This window comes from Oryctolagus cuniculus, chromosome 9, assembly GCF_964237555.1.
Source record: "Oryctolagus cuniculus chromosome 9, mOryCun1.1, whole genome shotgun sequence".
Classification (NCBI taxonomy): domain Eukaryota; kingdom Metazoa; phylum Chordata; class Mammalia; order Lagomorpha; family Leporidae; genus Oryctolagus; species Oryctolagus cuniculus.
The window spans coordinates 9,838,775-9,854,240 of NC_091440.1; the positions used below are offsets into that span (position 1 = coordinate 9,838,775).

The following is a 15,466-nucleotide window of genomic DNA, read 5'->3' on the forward strand; positions in this document are numbered from 1 at the left end:
TTTTCTGGTTTTGTTTACTTGACAGTTATCTTTAAAACTGCAAAGACACTGTTTTCTTCCAAAAAAAAAAAAAAAAAAAGGATAAGTCTAGATACCTATACTTTCTACAAAATAATTACAAAGAATCTTTCAAGGAAAGGAATGTACCTTATTTTATAACACTTCCTAGAAAACTCACCTGAGCTGACTCCTAAAAGGTAACCATTCCATTACTCCACATCTTTTGGTTTAAGGTATAGATTGCTGCTCTCAGTATGTGTCCTATATTCTTACATATTTGATGATACACAGAGACTACTTTTTCCCTCGATGTTCCATTGACTCATTAGAATTTTCTATAGGTTCATCGGCAGGTTGAATAGGTGGTGAGTTTTTCTGTGGTCTTTCCTCAATACCTTCCAGGATTGGAAATGACCCACTTAATATCATCATCATCACAATCGAATCCATCATTATCACACACTGCAAACTCCAAGTCCTGGGGCCGGCGCCGTGGCTCACTTGGTTAATCCTCCACCTATGGCACCAGCATCCCATATGGGTGCCGGGTACTAGTCTCGGTTGCTCCTCTTCCAGTCCAGCTCTCTGCTGTGGCCCAGGAGGGCAGTGGAGGATGGCCCAGGTCCTTGGGCCCTGCACCCCATGGGAGACCAGGAGGAAGCACCTGGCTCCTGGCTTCGGATCGCCACAGTGCTGGCTGTGGCGGCCATTAGGGGAGTGAACCAACGGAAGGAAGACCTTTATCTCTGTCTCTGTCTCTCTCTCTCACTGTCTATATCTCTGTCAAACAAAAAAACAAAAAAAAAAAAACAAAACAAAACAAAAATACCTCCGAGTCCTTACCAAGAATCTCAGTGGAAACCTCTGCAGTTGGGTCATGCTCTGCAAGAAGTGTCTGTGTTAATGACTACAAAGCATATTTGACCAGTTCACTTAAACTGTGCTCCAAAAATTCAGACATTTGTCTTTCTGATGCATTAGCAGATTAAGGGGCTCCAAGGAACACAGCTCTGCATTCAAAATTGTTAGGAAATGGACAGGTGTGGTGAATGTGAGGGCAATAAGCAGCTGGACACCATATGGTCTACAGCCATCTTTGTATTAGTAGCTAGGTCTTACCTCCCATTAGAGACAGAAGATGAGACACAGGAAGTCATCTGTCAAACACAAATCTGGAATCTAAACATCACTGGTGCATAAAATTACACAGCAGTCAGCATTAGTGGTAAGCCCCAAACTGTGGTATCAATACAGTTATCAGCACTGAGGATCTTTTTTCTGATAAGCTGTGAGCTCTGACTGTGCCTTCATTAGTGTAATGAACACAGTGTGGATTTTCAATTTCAAGTGAACTGCAGCTAAATCTTACTTAACATTAGCTTCCAGTGCATGCTCAACATGATCACTCCTGCCCTAACTACTACAAACACTAAAACCATTGTCATAGCAGTTGGTAAACATGGTTCTGACAGAGGCCTAGCAACAGGACTCCTGTTAAAGCTACAAATCAAGGAACACCACCAAAACGGATTTCTGTTTTTCTGATAGTACCTATCCTTATGGGTGTGAAATCATATTTCATTGTGGTTTTGATTTTCAGTGCTCTAATTATTAGTCATGTTGGGCATTTTTCATTTGCTTGTTAGCCATCTGTATATATATCGTCTTTGGAGAATGGTCAAGTTCTTTGCCAATTTTTTAATTGGGAAAATTTGTTTATTTGTCGTAGAGTTGTTGCAGTTACCTATATATTCTGGATATTAACCCTTTATAATATATACAATTTATAAGTATTACCTCTCATTCTGTGATTGTCCTTTCAGTCTATTGATTGTGCCATTTAATGCATAGAAGTTTTTAAAATTTGATGCTGCCCAGCTTGTCTACTTTTGTTATGTTTCTGGTGTCAAATCCAAACCCAATGTTACAAAGCATTTTTTTTATTCCATATGAATTTTATGTTGTTTCTTATTACCAAAAAATGTGCCCTTGGGATTTTTATAGGGATTACACTGAATATGTAGATTGTCTCCAATCCAATTAACAACATTTTAACATTCAGTCTTCCATCCACGAATATAGGATATCCTTCTATTAATCTATGTGTCTAGTTTCCTTTAGCAATATTTTGTAGTTTACAGTGTACAATTCTCCTTTAAGTTTATTCCTAGGTATTTTATTCTTTTTGATGCCTTGAGCTGTTATATATATATATACATAAAATATATATATGATCAAATTAATTTCATGATATTTTTAAATTCTTTCTTTTCTTGCCTAACTGCTCTAATTAGGATTTCTAGCAGCATGTTACAAAGAAGTAACAAGGGAGGTATCCTAGCAATGTTCCTAATCTTAGAGCAAGACTTTTCAATTTTTCACACTGAGTATATGTTCATTACCCATGGCCTTTTCATGTACAATCTTTATTATGTTAAAAAGACTCCCTTCCATCCCTAGTGTTTAGAGTTTTTTGGCATGAAAGCTGCTGAATTTTGTCAAATATTTTTCCTATATCACTTGAAATGAGCACATGGTTTTGCCTCTAATTCCATTAATGTAGTGTATTACACTGATTTTTATATGTTAGACCATCCTTGCATTTCAGGAAAAAAGTCTAACTTTATCAGGGTGTATAATGTTCTAATATGCTATGACTTGGTTTGCTAGTGTTTTGTTGAGGATTTTTGCCAACAATATTAATCAGGAATATTGGTCTGTATTTTTTCACTTCTTATGGGATTTTTTTTCATGTCTTTAGCATCAGGGTAATATTGGCCGTATAAAAATAATTAAAATTAATGTACCTCCTCTTCATCTTTCTAAAACAGTGTGAGGAAGGTTGGTGTCAATTTGAGTCCTCCCCTAGTTTTGACATTCGAGAGTTACATAGTGTCCTGACTTTTTAAACTACAGGTAGCCGGCGTCCCTCCCACCACTGCAATCACCACCCTGCCCACCAACCCCGAAAGGCAGTGTCCTCAGCTGGAAGTCAGATGACAGAAAATGAGTGGTGGTCAGTGACTCCTGCCACCCTCATGCATTTCTGCTCTGCAAAACTGGGTCTCCACAAAAACCCACTGCTTCTCCCCGTGGTGTTCACAGCCTAATGGAGCACAGGGACCTCACGCGTTCACTGATTTTTCTTCTGCTGTGAAAATTTTTACCATAGTGCAACCTTGGGAGTTACTTTACAAGCCCAATACTATGCAGTGATGCAAAGTCCTTGTCTGGAGTGCTGAGGAACGGTCTTCTTTGTCCTTGCTACGTTTTTTGTTTTTAGGTCTTTTGTTTTATTTAATTTTGTTTTATTTCTTTCTCTTTTTCTTTTCCTTCCTCACACAAAGTGCTGAACTCTTTACCTAGAATAGAGTTAATCTTCTGTGTATAAAGTTAAATGAGGGGCCGGCACTACGGCGTACTGGGTAAAGCCACCACCTGCAGTTCTGGCATCCCATATGGGTGCTGGTTTGAGTCCTGGCTACTCTACTTCTGATCAAGCTCCCTGCTGTGGCCTGGAAAAGCAACAGAAGATGGCCCAGGTGCTTGGGCCCTGAACCCGCATGGGAGACCTGGAAGAAGCTTCTGGCTCCTAGCTTCGGATCAGCTCAGTTCTGGCTATTGCAGCCATCTGGGGAGTGAACCAGTGGGTGGAAGACCTTTCTCTCTCTCTCTTTGCCTCTGCTTCTCTGTACCTATGCCTTTCAAATAAATAAACAGATCTTTTAAAAAATGTTAATTGAAAATAGATCTTAGTGGAAAACAAGACTGAGATCAGGAGAGGGAAGAAGAAGAGAGGAGGGAGTGTGGGTGGGAGTGTGGATGGGAGGGCGGGTAGAGTGGGAAGAATTACTTTGTTCCTAAGGTTGTATTTATGAAATCCATCCAACTAAATTAAAAAATTAATTAATTTAAAACAAAACAGTAAAAAAATTATCTTTATGTATATTTACAAAGAAACTATTCCATGCGTGTGTGCATTCTTTCCTATAACACTAAGTCTGCCTTAAAGCAATAAAGAGGAGGAAGGGGAAGAGGAAGGAGTAGAAGGAGAAACAAAGAGGGGAGGGCATAGAAAAAGTGAAGGAGGAAGAGGAAAAGGAGAAGGAGAATGAGAAAAGAAAGGAGGAGAAAGAGGGAGAAGAGGTAGAGGAGAAGTGAAGGAGGTTTCAAAATACTTCACACTTCCTCTGTTTATAATCAAGTTATAATTTTTATTAACACTGTATCTTTAGGTCTTTTCACTCCAACTCTAATCTTACTAACCTCGGCAAGAAACAGGCTTGTAGTAGTGCTGATTTTCCCTCTCAGGGAATCCCTCCCATTGCTTTCTTTATCCAAGCCTCCATGGCCTCACAGCTAAGAGTCAACTTTCCATATTCTCACATTCCACATCCATGGATACAATCAACAGTGCATTGAAAATATTTGGGAAAAAAACTGCATCCATACTAAACATGTACAAACTTTTTTCCTTGTTATTACTCCCCAAACAATAGCAACTATACATTTATGAGTAATACAGGGATGTTTTAAAATATACCAGGGATGTGCATAGGTTACATGCTAATACTACACCACTTCAGATATGGACTTGACCATCTATGAATTTTGGCATACAGGGTCCTTGAATAACCCCCCAGAAATATCAAAGGACAACTGTATTATTCAAATATGATTGTGCATTTTTGTGGCTAAATCTAAAGTCTAAGAGATTAGAAGAAAAAATGAACAAAATGTTTATTCAAAAAACCTGAAATTAAAAATTTTGATTCTATTCTCTCTTCTTTAGGACAAATCATTAACGAATTTATTAAGTATTTTAAAATGAAAAATTGATATAACATTACCATCGTCTGAGGTCTAATACTTTCCTCTGCTTAACATCTTCAAGAGGAGAATGAGGAAGACACTCCCTCTGATGTCTTCCCTTTTTATCTGAAGTTTTCTTCTTAGAAATTTGTTTCTTTGCATTGCCTAAAATATAAAAGTATGAAATAAGCAAAATGCTTAAGACAAACTTAACTGCCATGACAAAATTTAATTACATACCAAAATTAAAAAGCAACCAGCACTAGTTCTATACATGATATTTACAAAAAAAAATAGTATAGTAAAACATGTCTTTTCAAGGACAGTTCCCTACCTCAAAGAGAAAAAGAGAATAAAAACAAATTTAATCATCAACAAATGCTTCAACTCAAAACGGATCAAGGATCTGAATCTACTACCTGATACCTTCCAATGTCTAAGGGAGAACATTGGAGAAACTGTACAACATAGGCAAAGACTTCTTGGAAAAGACCCCAAAAGCACAGGCAATCAAAGCCACAATGGACAAATGGGATTACAACAAACTGAGAAGCTTTTGCGCTACAAAAGGAACACAGCAAAGTAAAGAGGCAAGCGACAGAATGGGAGAAAATATTTGCAAACTACACAACTGATGAAGGGTTAACGTTCAGAATCTATAAAGAGCTCAAGAAACTCATCAACAGCAAAACAATCCAGTTAAGAACTGGACAACGGACTTGAACAGGCATTTTTAAAAAGATGAAATTCAATTGGACAACATACAAGAAAAAATGCTCAGGATCACTAGCCATCAGGGAATCGCAAATCAAAACCACAATGAGGTTTCATGTCACCCCAGTACCCTAGCTATCATACAGAAATCAAAAAACAATAAATGCTGACGAAGATATGGGGAAAAGGGTTCCTGAATCCACTGCTGGTGGGAATGCAAACTAGCACAGTCATCATGGAAGATAGTATGGAGATTCCTTTGAAAGCAGAAAATAGATCTACCATATGACTCATGCATCCCACTCCTGGGAATTTACCAAAATGAAATGAAATCAGCATATGAAAGAATTATCTATACCCCCATGTTTATATTGCAGCTCCACGCACAATAGCTAAAACATGGAATCAACCCAGATGCCCAAGAACTGAGATTGGATAAAGAAATGTGGTATTTATATACTTTGGAATATTACTGGGCCCTAAAAAATGAAATCCTGTCTTTTGCACCAAAAAGGGTGCAACTAGAAACTATTATACTTAGTGAAATAAGCCAGTCCCAAAAAGACAAATACCATATGTTTTCCCAATCTATGGTACCTAACAGAGTACAAAAAATGTATTATTAGACAAATGGACAGGTTGAGAATTGATTATTATTTGCAGCACTTGTTTCTACTGTATTGAATAGTGGGTTTTTTTCTTACTTTTGGTTGAATTCTTTACTTAGTGGAGGATTAATCTTGTGATTATAAAATAAGTGAAAATATGTCATTGTAAACATTAAAAGAAATAATAACAAAGGAGGGAGAAGGGAGGGTGGCAGCATGGCCAGGAGGGAGGGTAGGGTGGAAAATGTGCTCTTAAATCTATGCTCCTAAATCTGTATATATGAAATACATGAAATTTGTTCACCTTATATAAATTTAAAAAACACTGTTAAAAAAAAACAATGAATGCTGATTCCTATTTGGATCTTATGTTTCAATTCAAAAGCTAGTCACTTATCTGGTAAAAGAACAAATCACAAAGTCCTTAGCCACACCTTGAAAATCAAATTACAAATAAAATATTTATCCAGACCACTTTCCAGAAAATGAAACCCTTTTACAATACAATAAAACCACGTTAAAGCAAATCAGTTTAAAAAGTAAAAGCAGGGAATCCAATAATATGATGATGTGCTACTTAAAAATATCCCCAGGCCTACAGAGACCACAAAATGGATAAAGAATGATGCACGTGTATACATTATTAAAATGCAATTTTAGCATCAGGAAGTATAACGGAAGGCAGTTTCTGTGTGCCTGTATGCATACATGTATAAATACACATAAACACATGTACATACTTTTGCATGAACACACACATTCTCCTATTAATTGATACCAAATACAAGCAACAGTGGTCACCTATTAAGGAAATAAAGGATTGGAAACTACACAAAAGAGGTACAAAATGGAGAATAAGTATTACTTTATAATTTTTACTTGTTTATTTTAATTTATTTGAAAGGCAGAGAGACAAAGAAGAAAAGAAGGAAGATAAATCTCCCATCCACGGGATCCCCAAGTGCCCATAACAGCCACAGCTTGGCCAAGCAGAAGCCAAGAGCCTGGAACGTCATCTGGGTCTCTCACATGTGTGGCAGGGACCCATCTGTTTGAGCCACCACCTGCAGCCTTCTGGGGCGCTCATTAGGAGGAAGCTGGAATTGGAAGTGGAGCTGAGACTCAAACCCAGATTCCGAACAATGCAAGGCATTCAAGTGACATCTTAACTACTGTTCCAAATATTCACCCTGAAATTAATAATGTATACTGCTTGATTTTATGCTTTTTGCTAGTGAAGCACACTAATGTATTACCCAGTCAAAAAAAAATACACAAATTAGGGGCAGCTGTTGTGGTGCAGCATCAGTTAAGGCACTGCTTGGGACACCCACATCCCATATAGCAGTACCAGTTCGAGTTCCAGCTACTCCATTTCTGATCCAGCTCGCTGCTAATGTGCCTGGGACCCACAGGATATTAGCTTAAGTACCTGAATCACTGTGACGCACATGGGAGAGCTGGATGGAGTTCCTGGTGCCTGACTTTGGTCTGGCCCAGCACTGGATGTTGCAGCCATTGGAGGAGTGAACCAGAGGACGGAATATCTGTCTGTCTCTCTGTCACACTGTCTCTCACATACATAAATACATCTTTTTTTAAAACCATACAAATTAGAATGTGAAAAACCGCTATTTATTTTCCATACATCATTTCATCAGATACTATGAACACTTCAGATACATATGCTCAAATACTTTAATATCTTTTACACATATTCTATTTTAAATTAAATAAGTCTGTTATAAAAATTAACTGAGCTCATAGTTTATTTATGTGAGTTAATCATAAGTTATAAACTCTAATTACATAGTTATATGCTTAGAAAACACACAAAGCGATCCACTATCTAGCACATAATCAAAATTTATAGAATATGTGAGAAAACTGAAAAACATATAGGACTAGTTCTCAAGAAAACAGATAAAGTCCATCTGAGTTGACTCCGATTCTGAGATTTGCAAACAAGGACTTTAAAAAATAGGTATTATAACTATCTAGATAGACAAAATGCTCATTACAAAATGAAACCACACCAAGTATCAGAAGAAAACCAGAAGTTGTTAAAAATTTAGGGGCAGGGGTTGACATAGCAATTAGGACACCACTTGGGATGCCCACATCCTTTATCAGAGTGCCTGGGATCAAGTCCCATCTCTGCTCCTGATTCCAGCTTCCTGATAATGTGCACCCTGAGAGACAGCAGATGATGGCTCAAGTGGTTAAGTCCCTACCACCCACTGGGGAGGTCTGGCTTCCTGCTTGGGCCCAGCCCTGCCCCAGTTGTTGTTGTGGGTGTGGGGAGCAACTGGGAGCAACTCGGACTAGACTAAGTTACTGGAATTAAGACTTATTCTATGCATCTGCTCTCCCACAATATGGCGCTGGGAGAGGAGAAAACAGCTTCTACGCAGCTGCCTCTTGCCAACTTGAGTGATGACCTCCAGGAGCTGATCCTGCTCCTGATTGGAGGAGAGCAGCGTACTCGGCGTGTGGGCAGCCGAGTTAGGATTGGCGGAGGAGGACTATAAAGGAGGAGAGAGACAACATGCACCAGGAACATCTAAGGGGAACATCTATCTGAAGGAACACCTGTGCAGCCCCCGAGAGAGCCGGCCGGCGGTGTGCCGCTCCCCTGCGGAAGTGGGGAATGTGGCAGGGGGAACCACCCTTCCACGGAGGTGGAAGGGACAGTAGCCAACCCGGGAAGAACCAGCAGCAAACCCAGGGAGGGCCGAGCAGACGAAAGAACAGCGCAGGGTCCTGTGTCGTTCCTCCACGAGGACGGGGAGCAACAGTGGGCACTTGGGAACAGAGGCATTAAGCAGAAAATACCTCTCTCTCTCTCTCTCTCTCTCTCTCTCTCTCCTGCTTTCAAATAAACAGAATAAACATAATTTTTGGAAATTTAAATTCTAGAATTAAAATAAATGGATGTAAAAAATATACCAAAAATAATATTAATCAAGAAAAAGCTGAAACAATCTTATTAAAATCAGCTTTCAGAATAGGAAATACTGCCAGGAATGATGAATCACAACAATAAAAGGGGGAACTCATGAAAAAGGCGTAACTGTCACTTGTATGCACCTAATAACAGATCTTCAAATTACATTGTTTTTTAAATCAACAAAGTTAAATGCCTTTGGAACGCAGGAGTCTGCAAAGGACTGCAATTTCCAGCTAAAGCTTTGATCAATAAATTGTGGTTAGTATTCGTCAATTTTAGCTCTTAGTGGGGAAAAAAAAAAAAAACAAACTGCCCATCTCCTAGCCCAGGGACAGGCAACTGTGCCCACATTCCTGCTGCAGCTTGCAGGCAGCTTGCCAGAGCCAGGCTGGGCAAAAAGGACCATGTCCTAGAAAACAAGATCTATGTTCTAACTGCTGTTTGCTGCTTTGGATCTTAAAGGTCCAGAAACTGAGGGAGGAGCAGCCATTCTGTACCCTGCACACCACTGTGCAAGCCCCGCCTCCTCTAGCAACTTCCAGAGACTCTAACAGGCCAGCACTTTGATGGTTTTTTTTTTCCTATTTTTTTTCTCTTTTTTTTCCTTTTGTAACCAGATACCTGAAGTGTAAAACATCCATAAGCAACCACACATATGCAGAAATTTAGAAGTCACTGTGCATACCCAGGAAATGGCCCGGGCTTTTTAAAAAAGATCTGAGGCTGATCCTCAGCAGACACCACCTACAGCAATCAGAAAACGAAAAGAAAACTCAAAAAACCCCGGGGGAGAGAAGACTCTGATTTCCAGAATCACAAAATTATTACATTACAGTCAACGTTCAGTTTCAATTTAAAAAAAAATCACAAGGCATTCGAACAGAGAGAGAAAAGTGTGGCCCACTGAAAGGGAAACAAACAGAAACCATCTCTGAGAAAAACCGGACAACACCCTTAAAACCACTGTCTTAAAGATACTCAAAGAAATAAAGACGCATGTGCACAAAACAGAAATGTCAATGGACAGAGATTCCCCCCCCAAAAAAAAATTCTTGAACTGAAAAATATAATCACTGAAATGAAAAATTCACTACAAGGATTCATAGGCAGATTTGAGCAAGCAGAACGAACTAGCGAATGTGAATATAGGAGAATTGAAATTACTGTCTGAGAAACAATAAAAGCTGTCAAAGAAAAGAAAAAACAGCTGGGGGGGGGGGGACAGTGCTGTGCCCTAGTGCGCTAAAGCCTTCACCTGTAATGCTGACAGCCCACAGGGGCACTGGTTCCCACTCTGGCTGCTGGCTCTCTGCTTATGGCCTGGGAAAGCAGTGGAGGATGGCCCAAGTGCCTGATCCCCTGCACACATGTAGGAGACTCAGAAGAAGCTGCTGGCCCTGGCTTTGGATCGGCACAGCTCCAGCCACTGCAGCCATTTGGAGAGTGAACCAGCAAATGGAAGATCGGAAGACTTTTTTTTTTTTTTTTTTTTTTTTTTTTTTTGACAGGCAGAGTAGACAGTGAGAGAGAGAGACAGAGAGAAAGGTCTTCCTTTGCTGTTGGTTCACCCTCCAATGGCTGCCGTGGCCCGTGCGCTGCGGCCAGCGCATCGCACTGATCCGAAGGCAGGAGCCAGGTGCTTCTCCTGGTCTCCCATGGGGTGCAGGGCCCAAGTACTTGGGCCATCCTCCACTGCACTCCCTGGCCACAGCAGAGAGCTGGCCTGGAAGAGGGGCAACCGGGACAGAATCCGGCGCCCCCACCGGCACTAGAACTAGGTGTGCCGGCGCCGCTAGGCAGAGGATTAGCCTGGTGAGCTGCAGCGCCGGCCTGTCCGAAAGACCTTTATCTCATCTCTTCTTCTCTCTATAACTCTACCTCTCAAATAAATAAATAAATAAAATCTTGGGGGAAAAAAAAGCCAGTGGGACACATCAAGTAGAGCAACCCATGTGCTATAAGTAATCAAAAAATGATAGGCTAAAAAATTCTCAAATTGTGATGGAAGACATGAGTAAACACTTGAGAAACTCGATGAACTCCAAGTGTAGTGAATTCAAAAAACCTACACTAAGCACATAATCAAAGTGGAGAAAGACAAAGACAAAGAGAAAAGAGACTCATCACATAAAAGGAGTCCTCAATAAGAATATCAGAAGATTCTCATTAGAAACTTTGGAATCCAGGCCAGCGCCGTGGCTCACTAGGCTAATCTTCCACCTGCAGCACCGGCACCCCAGATTCTAGTCCCGGTTGGGGCACTGGTTCTGTCCTGGTTGCTCCTCTTCCAGTCCAGCTCTCTGCTGTGGCCCGGGAGTGCAGTGGAGGATGGCCCAAGCGCTTGGGCCCTGCACCTGCATGGGAAACCAAGAGGAAGCACCTGGCTTCTGGCTTTGGATTGGCGCAGCGTGCCGGCCGTGACAGCCATATGGGGGGTGAACAAACAGAAATAGAAGGCTTATATAAACAAAGTGATAAAAGAAAAGAAATCGTTAGAGTTGGATTGCTCCTGCCACCCCAAAAACGCTCCAAGAGACCTTCTCTCATGCAATTAACAAAGGGTAAGGTTTATTGATGATCCGACATATCGGGGCCCCCATCCCAGTACAGGCGAGCGGCCTCAAATAGTCTTGGGTTGGGGTTTTTATACACGTGTAAACAAAGAAAATCAATCATTGCATAGATCAGACAGTGGTATAGAGTAAACAATTGATACAAGTTAAGTGATTTTACAACCAGTTGATTTATGAATACAGGGAATACAGGATATCGAGTAAGGGCCTGATTAGACCTCAGAGAACCATATGGCCTATACAGGGAATATCAAAAAGCCTCCTATTGCCAAAAGGGAGGGCCACACAACAAGGCTGCAGGAACTGCCTTGATGATACCTAGGAATGCAGCCGAATGGCGATAAGGGACACATGGTGGGGTCAGAGTTCCAGGAGGCAAAGAGATATACAGTGACTTCTTCTATCTTACTTAGGTGAAACTAACCTTACATTGGGGTAATTTACTAACTAACTTTATAGAGAATGGCTATGCAGAGCAAGTCTAACGAGGTCAGGAAAGTTCACCAGAGGAGGGGAGGGGGAGCGGCTTTTAACTTTTTAACCCTTCAAAAGGTCAATAAGTATCATATTTTCTGCAAATCTGTCCTTTAAAGGTGAAGGAGAAGTGAAGACACACCCTGACAAACAAAAGCTGAGGGAGTTCTTTATCAATAGACTTTCCCTTGAGAAGTAATAAAGGAGTCCTGCATGCTGAAATGAAATCACACTAGAGAGTAACTCAATGACATATGAAGAAGTGAAGGTGTTGAAAGTAAATACATAGAAAATTATAAAACTCTAGTATTTTTTTACCTTCGGTTTTCAACTAAACTTTTTGCAATTTATATGATTTAAAGATTAATAATTTTTAAACTATTATTAGTTTAGGAATTACAACTTTAGTTTTTAACTCCAAATTTATTTTATAAATTATTTAAGAGATTAATTCATAAAAGTTATATATGTTTTTGGACACACAATGTATAAAGATACAATTCTATAACATCAGTAACTCAGAGATTAGGGATAAAGCTGTATAGGAACAATTCTCGTATGTTATTTAAATTAAACTTGTAGAAATTCAAATTAGAGTGTTTTAACATTAGTATATTATCTCCATGGTAAGTACAAAGAAAATAGGTATAAGGGCTGGCATTGTGGTATAGCATCTTGAGCCAATGCCTGTGACACGGCATTGCATATGGGTACCAATTTGTGTCCCAATGCTCTACTTCTGATCCAGCTCCCTGCTAATGACCTGGGAAAAGCAGCCGCAGATGGCCCAAGTATCTGGGCCTCTGCCACCTGCATGGAAGACCTAGAAGAAGTTCCTGGCTCCTGGCTCCTGGCTCCTGGCTCCTGGCTCCTGGCTTCAGCCTTACCCAGCCCTGACTGTTGCAGCCATTTGGGGAGTGAACCAGTGCGTGGAAGATTCTCTCTTTGTCTCTTCCTTCCCGCCCTCCCCCCCCCCCAACCCTGGAACTCTTTCAAATAGATAAATAAATCTTTTAAATTCACTTATAAGCAGGAGGAAATTAAAACATTTCAATGTAAAAACAACTAAATACAAAAGAAGAGAGTAATACAGGAAATAAGGGGCAAAAAAGATTTAAGGCATACTCAAAGCAAATAACAAAGTGACAGAATCCCTCCTTATCAGTAATTTTAAATATAAATGGATTAACAGGCCGGCGCCTGCGGTGGCACCAGCATCCGATATGGGCGCCCCTTGCTCCTCTTCCAGTCCAGCTCTCTGCTGTGGCCCAGAAGGGCAGTGGAGGATGGCCCAAGTGCTTGGGCCCCTGCACCTGCATGGGAAACCAGGAGGAAGCACCTGGCTCCTGGCTCCTGGCTTCAGATTGGCGCAGCACGCCAGCCATAGCAACCATTTGGGGGGTGAACAAACAGAAGAAAGACCTTTCTCTCTGTCTCAATCTCTCACTGTTGGTAACTCTACCTTTCAAAAAAATTTAAAAAAAATTTTTTTAAATATATATAAATGGATTAAACTCATCAAAGAAAATTGGCCAAGTTATATGCAATCTACAAGACATTTGCTTTCTATCTACAGATGCAAATTGGTTGAAAGTGAAGGATGTAAAAAGATAGTCCAACTAAATAGTGAACATAAGAGAGAAGAGGTGGCTATAAATAAGTCAGTCAAAAAGACAAATTCTGTATGCTTCCCCTTAAATGAAGCCCCTGAAGTAGACAAACTCATACAGAAACAGAGTAACATGCAGGCTATGGGGTCCGGCATTGTGGCATTAATGGGTTAAGCATGTTGAGCCAATGCCTGTGACACCACAGGCATCCCATATGGGCACTGCTTAGAGTCCCACCTGCTCCACTTCCAATCCAGTTCCCTGCTAATGCATCTGGGAAAGCATCAGAAGATGGCCCAAATGCTTGGGCCCCTGCACCCACATTGAAGACCTGGATGAAGCTCCTGGCTCTTGGCTTCAGCTTGGCCCAGCCCTGGCTATTACAGCCATTTGGGGAGTGAACCAGCAGACAGAAGCTCACTCACTCTCTCTCTCTCTCTCTCTAACTCTGATTTTCAAAATAAATAAATAGATCTTTTGAAAAAAAATGGGGCTATCAAGGGCTAAGGGGAGAGGGAATGGGGAGGTATTATTTATCAGGCATCCTATCAGTTTTGCAAGATCATAGAGAACTGGAAATGGATGGTGGTGACCATTATGCAACAATGTACACTCAAAAATGGTCATGATGGTAAATTTCATGTTTTCCACATTTTATCACAATAAAAAATTATGTTAAAGAAGGAAATAAAATAGAGAAAAGACAATTCCACCATCAGAATTGGATTTTTTTAACACCCCTTTCAACAACCAACAGAACAAGACACAAATTAAGAAGAAACATAGAAAATGTGAGTAACACTTTCAAATACTTGGGCCTAATTTACAGAATACTGCAACCAATGAAGACAGAATGAATTATTTTAATTATTGAAATTATTTTTTAGAGGCAAGGAGGCAGAGAGACAGAGCGTTGATCAGTTAGTTATACTCACGATGGCTAAGACTGGGACAGCCCAGAACTGGAAGCAGAGAATCAAATCCAGGTCTCCCATGTGGGTGGGTGGCAGGAACCCAACTAATTGAGCCATCACCACTGCCTTCCAGATCTGCAGTAGCAAGAGGCTGGAGTCAGGAGCCAGAGCAGAGTATGAACTCAGGTACTCCAATATGAGACACAGGTAGCTTAACCAGAGTTTTAACCACAAGGCTAACTTCCCACCTGGACATTTTTTCAATCATACATGGTACATTCAACAAGAGAGACCATAAACTGGGTCATAAACCAAGTCTCAGTAAATTTAGAAAGACTGAGATCATATTCCCTCTATCTACAATGAAATTAAATTAGAAACCCCAAATATCTGGAAATTAAACAGCATGTGCCTAAAATAATAAACTAGAAAGTAATTCCAATTAAATAAGAATATAATTATCAAAAATTGTGGGCTGCCACTTAAGGAGAATGTTAACAGCAGTTTAGAGCACTATACTGAAAGAAAAGTCTCAAATCTGATCTAACTTTCCATTTAAGAGGTCAGAAAGTGAAGAACAAATTAAATGCAAAGTAAATAGAAAGAAGAAATTAACAGCAGAAATCAATGAAATAGAAAGCAAACAGTTGAGAAAATAAAGAAAATTGAAGGGTGGTTATTTGAAAAGATGAACAGGGGCTGGTATTGTACCATAGCAGGTAAAGTCACTGCTTGCAATGTTGGCATCCCATTTAGGCACTGGTTTGTGTCCCGGCTGCTCCATTTCCAATCCAGCTCTCTGCTAATGGCC

General features: G+C 40.3%; 1 protein-coding gene and 1 pseudogene across 14 annotated transcripts in view; both read right to left on the reverse strand.

Moving 5' to 3' along the window:
- Positions 1–15,466, reverse strand: part of BIVM (basic, immunoglobulin-like variable motif containing) — a 50,096-nt gene that overhangs the window by 25,727 nt on the left and 8,903 nt on the right. For 8 of the 14 annotated variants that reach the window (XM_070048590.1, XM_070048587.1, XM_070048586.1 and 5 more), the window contains exon 4: positions 4,851–4,977. In XM_070048590.1, the coding sequence (XP_069904691.1) occupies positions 4,851–4,977 (127 nt within the window). Of the gene's footprint in view, positions 1–4,850; positions 4,978–14,676; positions 14,791–15,466 lie in introns of all 14 variants that reach the window. The other 6 variants (XM_070048584.1, XM_051850458.2, XM_070048583.1 and 3 more) reach the window with 1 other exon arrangement.
- LOC138843752 (proteasome subunit alpha type-1 pseudogene) lies at positions 649–1,449 on the reverse strand (annotated as a pseudogene).